The 11,606-nt window shown below is 55.3% G+C and overlaps 1 protein-coding gene across 4 annotated transcripts; it reads right to left on the bottom strand.

Annotated features, from left to right (window-relative positions):
* Window positions 1-3,277: 3,277 nt before the first annotated feature.
* Window positions 3,278-10,630, bottom strand: PIGC (phosphatidylinositol glycan anchor biosynthesis class C). Of its 4 annotated transcripts, none has more exons than XM_054038138.1 (3): window positions 10,499-10,630; window positions 7,727-7,820; window positions 3,278-6,726 (listed from the first exon to the last, which is right to left on the bottom strand). In XM_054038138.1, the coding sequence occupies exon 3, from the start codon at window positions 6,501-6,503 to the stop codon at window positions 5,610-5,612; it is 894 nt and encodes a 297-aa protein (XP_053894113.1). In that variant the 5' UTR covers window positions 6,504-6,726; window positions 7,727-7,820; window positions 10,499-10,630; the 3' UTR covers window positions 3,278-5,609. The 4 variants fall into 4 exon arrangements, with proteins under 4 accessions (XP_053894113.1, XP_053894114.1, XP_053894112.1 ...); XM_054038139.1 differs by having other exon boundaries at window positions 7,733-7,820; XM_054038137.1 differs by lacking the exon at window positions 7,727-7,820.
* Between the last annotated feature and the right edge of the window lie 976 nt (window positions 10,631-11,606).

The raw sequence follows: 11,606 nt of genomic DNA, 5'->3' as shown, positions 1-11,606 counted from the left end.
GAATGAAGGGAAAAGGCTCAGACGGTATGTCTACACTGCAATGTAAGCCCAGGGTTCGAATTCAGGCTCAAGCCTAACCCCCATCCACATGTAAATCATGCTAACCCAGGGATCAAACCCAAGGTCCCAGGACCTCACAGGAGTGGAGGATTTGAGCCAGAGTCAAGTCAGGACCCAGGGTTCAAGCCCTATTGCTCTGCTGTGTAGACACAGCCCCGTTGGATTTGTGCTCTGGGAGCCTGTCAAAAGTATCCCACAAGCCCATGAGCTGACTTTCTTTGTCCTCTGGACAGTCAAGTTTTCCCACACTGCACCACATAACGCAGTATAGACGCACAAGCCCTGGGTTAACAAACCCAGAGTCTGCTAACTCGAGTTCTACTAGCCCTTGGCTTACGTTGCAGCATAGATAGACCCACAGACTTTAGGGCCAGATGGGACCATTATGATCATCTAGTCCTGCAATTTTCAAACTGTGGGTTGGGACCCCAAAGTGGGTCACAACCCCATTTTAATGGTGTTAGATTTGCTGGGGACCAGGGCCGAAGTGAAGACTGAGCCCCACTGCCCGGGGTCGAAGCCCAAGGGCTTCAGCTCCAGGTGGCAGGGCTCAGGTTACAACCTTCCCCTCACCCCCAGGGGCTAAAGCCCTTGGGGTTCAGCTTTGCCCCCCCCACCCAGGGCAGCGGGGCTTGGGCGAGCTCAGGGTTCGGTCCCCCCTCTTGGGGTCATGTAGTAATTTTTGTTGTCGGAAGGGGGTCGTGGCACAATGAAGTCTGAGAACCCCTGATCTAGTCTGACCTCCTGCACATCACAGGGCACAGAACCTCACCCACCCACACCTCTAATAGGCCCCGTAACCTCTGGCTAAGCCACTGAAGTCCTCAAATCTTGATTGAAAGACTTCAAGTTACAGAGACTCCACCATTTAGTTCAAACCAGCAGAGCTCCACACTGCAGAGTCAACCCTGTTGGGCTTTGACGCTGTGGTTCCAGGGAGTCTGAGCGTTGCACATCCATGGCTTAGACAACTAAGCTAGGGTTACCATATCTATTAAATAAAAAAAGAGGACCCTCCACGGGCCCTGGCCCCGCCCATTTCCCCACCCCCAGCCCTGCCCCAACTTCGCCCCTTCCCTGCCCTAACTCCGCCCCCTCCTCCCTCCCACTCCCAGCCACGGGGAAAAGGCTGCCCGAGCGCTACCGGCTTCATGGTTTGCCGGGCAGCCCCCAGACCCAGCACCCCCAGCCGGCGCTTCCCCAGCGCAGCTGGAGCCCGGGAGGGGAAGCGCCCGGCTGGGGGCGCAGGGTCTGGAGGCTGCCCGGCAAACCGTGAAGCCGGTAGTGCTTGGGCTTCGGGCAGCCCCCTTGCCTCTGGACCCTGCGCCCCCAGCCGGGCACTTCCCCTCCCGGGCTCCGGCGGCGCAGGGTCCGGAGGCATGGGGGCTGCCCGAAACTGGTAGCGCTCGGGCAGCCCGGCTCTGTTTAAGAGCCGGGCTGCCCGAGCGCTACCAGCTTCGGGCAGCCCCCATGCCCGGCTCTTAAACAGAGCCGAAGAGTCAGAGGAGGAGCAGAGCCGCCACGGCTGGAGGCTCTGCTCCTCCCCTGACTCTTCGGCTCTGTTTAAGAGCCGAGCTGCCCGAGCGCTATGGGCTTCAGGCAGCCCCCTTGCCTCCGGACCCTGCGCCGCCGGAGCCCGGGAGGGGAAGTGCCCGGCCGGCAGCTGGGGTCCGGAGGCAAGGGGGCTGCCTGAAGCCCATAGCGCTCGGGCAGCTCGGCTCTTAAACAGAGCCGAAGAGTCAGGGGAGGAGCAGAGCCGCCATTTTCCCGGACATGTTCGGCTTTTTGGCAATTCCCCCCCGGACGGGGGTTTGAGTGCCGAAAAGCCGGACATGTCTGGGAAAAAGAGGACGTATGGTAACCCTAACTAAGCCATCCCCTCTGGCTGGGGATAATACTATGTAGCCACAGAGGTGTGGTTTCTTTCCTCCTCAGTTGTACTTTGCCGGGGATGTTAGCCCAAAAACGAGTTTTTTGCTCCTTAGGAATCGGTCTAGCTTAGTTCTTCCCCAGAAGCAGCTAGCTCTGCTCTTAAAGCCAGGGCACTGAGGAATGATCACATGGATGCAATTAGCATTGAGGGACAGGAGTGCAGTCAATCAAAGCAGCCTGTGTCAGGGGTTGCTGCTTTATGTGGCCGGAACGGTTTGTGAGGAGCACCATCTGCTGGCTGCATGTTGGGTTACCTTTGCTCTTTGCATTCCTAGCTCTTCCTACAGTAACATGACAGAGGTGAGCTGTTTTCCTTCGCACAGTCCACTCCTCTCATAGCTCCTCTGTGCATTGGTCCTGCTGCTATTGTAGTAGCACGGGCTGTACTCCTTTCTACAGCATTCTCCTTCTATGAGCCAGACAGCTTAGGAAGAATTGCATGCTATTCCTTCCTCGCCCTGTGATCATTGTGCACATCTCCCTTCCTAATCCTCCTCGTCTTCATGCCTTCCCCCATGCTGCCCCCTACAGGTGGAATTCCCTCCCTTCCTCAGTGGGACAAAGGCTATACTGGAAACTAGGGTGTGAGTCCCCTGCTTGTGTAAGCAGTGTCCCTGTGCTGGTACTGTGACTACACTGCTATTTATACTCACGCTAGCTCACTGAGAGTGTGAGTACGCAGACTTGAGCAAGGCAATCAGACCCTTAGCTCGTAGTGCAGACGTAGCCTCAGGTTCCTCCTTAGCTCACTCCTTCCACCAGTTCTAGGCCAAATCAGTGGCTGTGCAGCGCCCCCTCCCCCAACAGCCCAAGGAGCTGGGCTCTAAGTTAGCTAACTCCTCTGGGTCTGTGTGTGCATCTAGCAGCTGCCCTCCATGCCAGGGCAGGCTGCTGGTTGGTAGTGGTCCAAAACTAGCTGGCTGTTTGGTGAGGGGATGGATGGTTTCATGGGTAAGGCACTGGACTGAGATCAGGAGCGTTGGATTCAATTCTTCCCTCTGCGACCTGTGGGCAGGACACTTGTGCCTCCGTTCTGGAGGTGTAGAAAAGGACGTATTATCATCTCCTTCTGTCTGGCTAGTCTATTTACACTGAGCTCTTTAAGGCAGTGACTGTCTTACTATGTATGTACAATGGGCCCCCAGGCTCTATTGCAATGGTTCCCAAACTTTAACAACCTGTGAAACCCTTTCACGAAAATGTCAAGTCTCGCGAACCCCCTCCTAAAAATGGATATTTCCAGGGATTTTCTCCTTTACCCGAGTACAAATTATAAAAGCAGTGATCTTGGAAATATAAAATTTGTTTTTATGACATGCTTATTACACACTATTTATTATTAATTATTATTTATCATTACAGTATTTTTATTACATTATGAAAACGGCAACACTCTTCCAAGATGTCACTTTCGTAACTTGTATCACTTTGAATAAGCCTGTTATAAGACAAGGCTCCTATGTTTCATCAACGAGTATCAGATGTGAAACAAGCATGAAGGTATTTAAGAAGCCAATTTAAAGAGTTCCTCCTACACAAGCATTCAGGTCTTGAGCAGTCCAGGCAAACAACGCATGTTAGAACAAAACTTAAACTTGTTCTTCATAATAATTTTAAAAACAACACTAGCTGCCTATTTAATTTTAAAAACACCAAAAAATATCCACCTCCCTTTCCATTTCTTATAAGGAGTCTTGAAGTTTAAATCTCCTCAGTGTGACAGATGTGCTTGCTTTGATCTGCTTAGCTCTTGGAAGTCCAGGGGCTCTGGGCTGCTGGCCCCATGGTGCCTGGGGTCCCTAGGGACAGCTCTGTCTGCCATTAGGGAATTTTTTCACGAGAACCCCCTGTAACATTTTGCGAACCCCAGTTTGGGAACCACTGCTCTATTGTAATAATCATTTCCATGGTGCTGTCTGGGTACAGGAGGTGACCTTGCATGCTAAGGCTGGGGTTTATTGTACAGCTGAGCCATTCCACCAATCCTCTCTTGCTGTTCGACTCCTCTCAGTCTGTTCTTCATGCCCTCCCCTCCCCGCCACGCTGTCCTAGCACTGAAGTAACCAGCAGGACTCGGAGCACTAGCGGGAACAGCTGTTCCAGAGGGCGAGTGCTGAGCACCAACCTGTCCAGTGCAGGGAGCACTGCCATGGATCGCTGATCAGCTCACACATCAGAGCAAGAGTGCATGGATGAGCAGCATGAAACAAACCCATCTGTGGTGTCGGGGGAGTTACACCCATGACCATGATTTAAACTAAGCCTCTCCCTGAATGAACGTGTAAAACCCAGAATCCAGCCCTCGGATCTGACACCGAGAGCGAGCGATCCCTGCTGAAGCGTGTTGGGAACAAACAGTCCTGCAGAGCACAGGTAGCACAGAGGTGTGAACGGAGAGGCCTCTCAGAGCTGTCTTGCTCTCGTGGGAAGGAGACAGCACTAGCCACAGCTGAGTCAGTCGGTAATGGACTGGACTCAAAGGGGAGCAGCACGATAAGGCCAGACAATTCAGGCACGTCCATCATCTCGTGTTCCAGCCAAGCAGACCAAGCTGGCTCACCAAAGTGTTGCTGGAAGCCTTTGGCAAACAATCCCCTTCCTCTGCTTGTGCCTGTCTGTTAGCGGAAATACCCAGCGCTACAACAGCCTGAGAAGGGAAGATGCCAACGCAATAAGAACCTGGGGATGTTTCCAGACACACATCGGACCCGACAGCTTTGCAACCTGCAGGGAGATAAAGCCAGGGTGCTCTGCTTGAGTTTCTCACTGGTTCTGTTACAGTGACGCATAGAAATCCCATGCAACACTGGAATGGGAGCAAACACAGGGCCTTCCATTGCAGAGTCAGGTATCCTGCATTCCCACTCCTGATCTGCCCCCCTGCCCCACACTCCTGCTTCTGCGGTGACACCTCTGAACTAAGAAATGAAAGCTCTGTCCTTTAACAAAATACAGCCCCTGGATCTGATCTGCCTGCCCCATCAGCTTCCCCCCATGTGCTGCTCCCGCTGGGCTGTTTCACAGAAGAATGACAAAGGCAGAGAGGTTTGAGGGATTGGATGCTTTTAATAACCAGAAAGTCCAGCTTGCCAAAGAGATTTCGAAAGCTGCTTTCCAAATACCCAGCAATTCCAGTGGGCCTCGCCTACACCAGCAAACTTTGGCTAAAACATTCCCCACTATTGTTACCATTAATTCAGTTCCCCAAGCAGCAGAGCCAACAGCAGCGCTAGTGGGGAGAAGACGCTCGTGCCCTATAGCTGGTATTAAGTGCCACATACGTCATGGAGACCTGCTCTGAGCAGGTAACGTGGTGGATAAAATGCTGGCATCTGCCTGCAGTCCTCTGTCTACTTGTGCTCTGCCATGCTTCCGCGGTTGGAGCTCAGCTAGTATTAATGAGTGAGAGCAATACACATATACATTGTTGGGGGGAAGTTCTAGTATGTACCAAGCTGTTTGTCTCACTCTGGGAGAAGAGGCTCTGTTCTAACACTGCAACCTCCCCCACACTTCTCTGTGATTCTGGCACTCAGGAGGTCGTCTCTAAGGCAGAAGGCTTTTGTTCCGGTAGCACTGTAGGGGTCCTGCCGGCCTGCTGTGTGTCCTGGACGAGTCTACATGAGGAACCTGGAGAGGTCGTCCTTGATTTCAGCTTCATCCCAAGGCCCATGGATGTTGTCTTTGAGCAGCTGCAGCCGGATGAGGCAGTAAGGACACAGGCATGAAATGGAGACCAGCAGAAGGGCAAAGAGAAGGGCGGCGACGCCCGAGATGGTCAGCAGCCCAGTCAGCGCAGACAGGGCGAAGAGCAGGGTCACCCCCACATAGCAGCGGGGTGTCCGCGCTTTGAGCTTCTTCTGCAGCATGGGCCACAGGGCAAACATCTGGATGGCGAAGGTGACCATGGCGAAGGTGTGCAGGGAGCGGGGCAGCCGGGAGGCCAGGCACACGGAGGCGAAGATGGCCATGTTGAGGGACAGCGTGCTGGAGACGATGGCGGCATTGGCCCCATAGTCAAAGAAGATCAGGTGCCCCAGGAGCATGAGGACCGACATGGCGTAGATGGTGTCCGTGCTGATCGACTCCGTCAGGGTCTTCAGCACTGGGGAGAAGCCATAGGTGAAAGCTATGAACACCAGGGTGCTTTTCAGATCCGCCCACCGGGTCCGACCGCTCTGCTTCCTCCCCACCCCCAAGTCTATGACATCAAACAGGATGTAGCCAATCAGGGAAGAGGCCAGGCCAGACCCAAACAGCCACTGTGGGGTCAGCAGCCCATCGTCCATGTACCACCAGATGACGACAAAGACGCAGACGCTGCACAGCTGTTGGATCACCACCCCGGACTCAAACACCACTGCCCAATACTGGTACTTGCGGGCGTAGATGTTCTTCCGCAGCTCCTCCAGGAACCGGTGGTCCACATAGTTATCTGGGAAGGGCTGCCTCTCATACAGCACCTTCTGCCAGCACTTCGCAGGGCTCACTTCCACCTGGGCACAGACCATTCTCCCAGCACAGCCCTGCTGCGTCAGCAGCCTCTTGGAGATTCCCTCACACAGACCTGGGAGAACCACACGCAGAGGAGGGCTCGTTCTCCAGGAGTGCACAAGTAGAAGGTTTCTGTAGTCCCCTCCTCCGAGAAGGGCTCATCACAAAGCGCTCAGAGCTCTGTGCATCAGGCTGGGGCTGAGAGTCACCTCTTCATTCTGTGCAGAGCCCTGCCAGCTCCTAGAAAACAAACACACAACGGATCACTCAATTGCTAGGCAATGCAGACCAGAGATTCAATGACTGAACTCTGATCCCCAGGCAAGGCCCGGGAGCTCTTTGAGAAAAGCAGGAGACCTTGCACAGAATAAGCTATTGCACTGCTGTTAGGGCAGCAACATTCAGTTCCCTTGGACTCTCTCACACACTGCTAGCCAGAAGGCTTCTGTCATATGAGCATCTTCGGGTGCTTTTTCTGGTAACTACAGATTAGAACAGAGACCTAAGAGTCGGCATTCCTGGGTTCTGTTCCCAGCTCCATCCCGAGTCCATGCAACCTTGAGCAAGTCCCTTAATCTCTCTGAGCAGAACCAAATACCAAGCTAGCTACTGGGCAGTGACTGCAGAGAGAATTGCATTGAGAGCTCTGGGTCCTAGCACCGGCTGAGCCCCTTGCCTGCACCATGCATGCTGCAGGACAGATGGTGGGGAAGGAAGTTAGCTAGAGGCAAAGGAGCCAAGCAGCCCCTGCATGGGGTTAGGCTGGGTCTGTTCTGCCCCTCCACAGAGCAGATGGGAATCCTTTACTAAAAGGGGTAAAATTCAAGCCCTGATCTATGTTCCCTCTAAGCTGTGCGGCCGCGCAGCAGGCTATCAAGGGCCATGCAGGCGGGGAGAGGTGCCCCGCCCCCAGCTGCTGTGGCAAGAGAGGACTCGGGGGGAGTCCTCTCTCCCCACTGCAGCTCAAGGCAGCCTGCACCCCAGAGCCCTCATCCCCAGTCAGAGCCCTCATCCCCCCGCACCTCAACCCTCTGCCCCAGCCCTGAGCCCCCTCCCACACTCCAAATTCCTCACCCCTACCCCCACCACACATCACCTCCATATTGGTGCACATAACCAAATTCATTCCACACATGGATGTAAAAAATTAGAGGGAACATTGGCCCTGATGTCTTATTCCTGTATCTTTTTTGTTCCAATGTCCTAAGTCCAAGTGAACTCTGAACAGCAACTCTCTTACACGCACTGGAGGAAGAGCTGACTTCACTGACGGCAGTGGGAGTTTTAACATTAACTTCAAGGGAGTCAGGATTTCACCCATCACATTTCTTGTCCTTCAGAGGAAACAAATGGTTTAGGTTCTCATGTCCTAGCACAGCGCTGCAATGTTGGGCGTTCCCCAGGCTGCAGGAATGGCTTTATATAAATGAGGAAATCCCTGGTTGCAGTGGATTTTTTTTTTTAATGAAAAACTTTTCTAGGTCAAATTTCACCTGATTCTTTCAATTTTGAAAAGAGAGTGAAAATATCTTTACACTACAGGCAAAGAGGAATTTTTCTTGACTGTAAATACTACGGAACTCATGAACGAGGCCAAAATAGAAATCCAATTGCGTTTGTGTTTGGAAAGGGCTGGTGGATGAAACACACCAAGGACTCACAGTTACCTCGTAGGAGTGTAGGAGGCCCTGGGTGCGGGAACCATTATATCTCTGAAGTCTGCCCGCTAAGGCCCCAGGTTTGCAATGAGCGCTGGGTGGATGGATCTTTGTGCCAGCACAGTGCCCCATGGAGACCAGCAGGATCGAGAACAGCTCAGTTCTCAGAAGTTGAGCCCATTCCCCGCTCAAGGAAAGCCTGAGTAAACGTGCCTGGTTTTGCAACATGCCCCAAAGATTACCAGCTCGGTGCTTGGGCAGAGCAAATGGCATGGGTGAAAACTCTAGGAGGGGAAGAGACAACAGGAGCTAAACCCTGGAGAGCTGTACAGATCAGACACATGGGGAGCAGAGGACTGTACACATCAGGGGTGTGTGTGCTCACGGCTGTACAGATCAGGGGGTGTGGGGGATGTGGCTGTACAGATCAGAAGTGTATGCAGGGCTGTACAAATCAGAGGTATGTGACTGTGAAGATCGGGGGTGTACACAGAGCTGTACAGATCAGCGGTATGTGTGTGTGGCTGTACAGATCAAAGTATGTGGGGGGTCTGCTGGGCTGTTCAGGTCAGGGAGTGTGTAGGGGCTGAACAGAGGGGAGGGAGATGGGAGCCTGTACAGATTGGGGAGATGTAGCGGGGCTGTACAGGTCAGGAAGGTGTAGGGTGGGCTGTACAGATTGGGGTTGTGGGTGGAGGGCTGTACAGATTGGGAGTGTAGGCAGGGCTGTACAGATTGGGAGTGTAGGCAGGGCTGTACAGATCAGGGTGTGTGTAGGTCAAGCTGTACAGATCAGGGGGCTGTACAGGTTGAGGTGTATAGGCAGGGCAGTACAGGCCGACCGGGGTGGGGGAAAGTGTGGGCCTGTACAAGCTGGGGTGTAGGCAGGGCTGTATAGGTTGGGGTGTGTGAAGCAGGGGACTGAACAGATCAAGGGGGTGGGAAACAGGCAGTTGTATAGATGGGGTGTAGGGGAGGTGTAGGCTGGGTTGTACAGGTTAGGATGTGTGTTGTGTGGGGAGCTATACAGGTAGAGGGGTGTGGGGCGGGGGGGCTGTACAGATTACTGTGGGGGACAGGCGGTTGTATACAGTGGGTGTGGGGGTGGAGTTCAGTTGTATAGATGAGGTGTAGGCGGGGCTGTACATATCAGGAGGTGTAGGCAGAGAGGCTGTACAGGGCAGGGGGTTGTAGGCGGGGGGCTGTGCAGGTTGGGGGAGTGTAGGTGGGGCAAGGGGCTGTACAGCACAGCGTGTTGTGAGGTGGTGGGCTGTACAGATCGGAGTATAGGTGGGGCTATAGAGGTCAGAGTGTTGTGGGGTGGGGGCTGTACAGATTAGGGTTACCATACATCTGGATTTTCCCGGACATGTCCGGCTTTTTGGTCCTCAAATCCCCGTCGGGGAGGAATTTCCAAAAAGCCGAACATGTCCGGAAAAATAGGGAGGCGTGGTAATGCCTGAGTGCGAATGGCTGCAGCAAAACTTACAACTCCCGTGATCTGCCAATCTGCCGGGGCACAGAGGCGGCGGGCGGCACACGCAGCCGCCTCCTCCCTGGGCTCCAACTTTCCCGGCTCCCGCCGCTCTCCACCGCACGCCAGGGCCAAAGCAACTTCCCCAGTGCAGCAGCAGCCGGAGCCCAGGGGGGCGGGAGGGAGGAGGGGGAATGCGGCGTGCTCAGGGGAGGGGGCGGAGTTGGGGCGGGGACTTTGGGGAAGGGGTTGGAATGGGGGTGGGGAAGGGGCGGAGTTGTGGCGGGGCTGGGGCCCCATGGAGTGTCTTTTTTCAGTGTTGAAATATGGTAACCCTAGAGCTCGGGGAGGGGTGCAGGCTTGGCTATACACAGGTTCGAGCGCAGGGTCGGGGGCTGCACAGGTCGGGGGGTGTAGGTGGAGCCGGGGGCTGTACAGCGCAGGGTGTTGTGAGGTGATGGGCTGTACAGATCAGGGTGTAGGCGGGGCTGTAGAGGTCAGAGAGTTGTGGGGTGGGGGCTGTATAGATCGGGGAGGGGTGCAGGCTGGGCTGTAAAGGTTAGAGTGTGGGGGGCTGCACAGGTCAGACACGCGGGGCGGAGACGCAGCGCGCCCCCAGCGGAGCTCGGGCAGCAGGCGGGACTGGGACCCGACACTGCCGCTTCCCTTCCTCCAGTTGCCGGACGCGGCGAACCCCGCCTTCTGCTGCCGCACCCACCCCCGGCTCCCCCGAGCGGGAGCGGGCCCCGCAGGGGGCCGTGCTAGGCTCCTGCTGCCCCGAGCCGCGGGCTCTGCTGTCAGCAGCTTCCCGGGGCGAGGGGCCCCCGCTCTGCGCCCCCCGGGCACGGGGCGGGGAAGGGAAGGAACCGGGGTGCGGTACCTGGGCCTGGGCCGCTGGGGAGCCGCTTCCTGTCTGCGCGGGGCGCGAGTCTCTCCCCGCCATGTAGGCAGGGCCTGAGCCTGTCTCCGCGCGGGGCTGCCCCCTGCTGGCCTGTGCGCTGCCGGCTCTGCAGCGAGACACACCAGCCTGTGTGGGGCTGGGAAAGGGGCGGGCAAGGGGCGGAGCGGGAGCGCGCTGCTGCCAGAGAGGTTAGAGCGTGGGGCTGGACCAGGGCCGGAGATAGGGGGCCTGATAGAGTGTGAAAAATCAGGGCACTTTTTTTGGGGGGGGGAGGTTGGTTAATAATTGTGTATATAAAACAAAGCCCCATGCGGGCAAGGGACTGGACTCGATGACCTCTGGAGGCCCCTTCCAGTCCTAGAGTCTATGAATCTATGAATATCTGGTCTGGTCACCGTCACAGGAGATCGGATAAATCCGAAATATCCAGTCACCCCAAGCAGCCTGCTCCGATGCCAGCTGCACCGGGAGCAGAGCTGGTGGAAACGCTTCCGATGGAGTGTTTTCTTCCGTCTGGAAATGCCGCTTTGTCAGAATCAAACCGTCCCAAGGGACCGTGTTGATTTCCGTGACATTTTGTTTTGGACAAAAATCACAATGCAGCGTTTGGTCAGAACAGACCGGTTTGATTTATAGTAGAAATTATAAAATAATTTAAAAAATCATATAAACCTGAAATAGTCCGAAGTTGCAGTGGCAGCGAGTTGTATGGGCCCGTGGTGCCCGGGCTCCAGCAATATTCAGGGCCCGGGCCTCGTCTCCACCAATGTTCGGGGCCAGGTCTCTCCCCCAGCCCCGCCTGCTTTCCCCAAGTGTCCCTCAGCCCCCGCTTTGTTGCCCCCACGCACCTCCCCTAGGCCCTTGTCCCTGCCTCTCCCCTGCAGCTGGAGGCTGACTCCCTGCTGGCTTGCAGCATCAACTGCCGCTGAGGGGTCCTAGTGCCCCCCATTCACTAGTCACAGGGCAGACTGACCCTGAGCCTGCCCTTCCGCCTCAGACCCTTTCATTTTCCGGCGGGACCCTCCTCACCCCCAGTGAGGCTACAGTGAGTGGCAGCAGCAGGGGAGGAGGCGCACATATGATGGCA

The sequence above is a fragment of the Malaclemys terrapin genome, chromosome 8 (assembly GCF_027887155.1).
Source record: "Malaclemys terrapin pileata isolate rMalTer1 chromosome 8, rMalTer1.hap1, whole genome shotgun sequence".
NCBI classification, from domain to species: Eukaryota; Metazoa; Chordata; order Testudines; family Emydidae; genus Malaclemys; species Malaclemys terrapin.
Note: the sequence above shows the minus strand (reverse complement) of the source record. Positions and strands in the feature narration are given on the sequence as shown.

Bases quoted from the DNA above. Each gene is read 5' to 3' on its own strand.
- PIGC (XM_054038138.1), bottom strand. From the start codon at position 6,503: ATGGTCTGTGCCCAGGTGGAAGTGAGCCCTGCGAAGTGCTGGCAGAAG.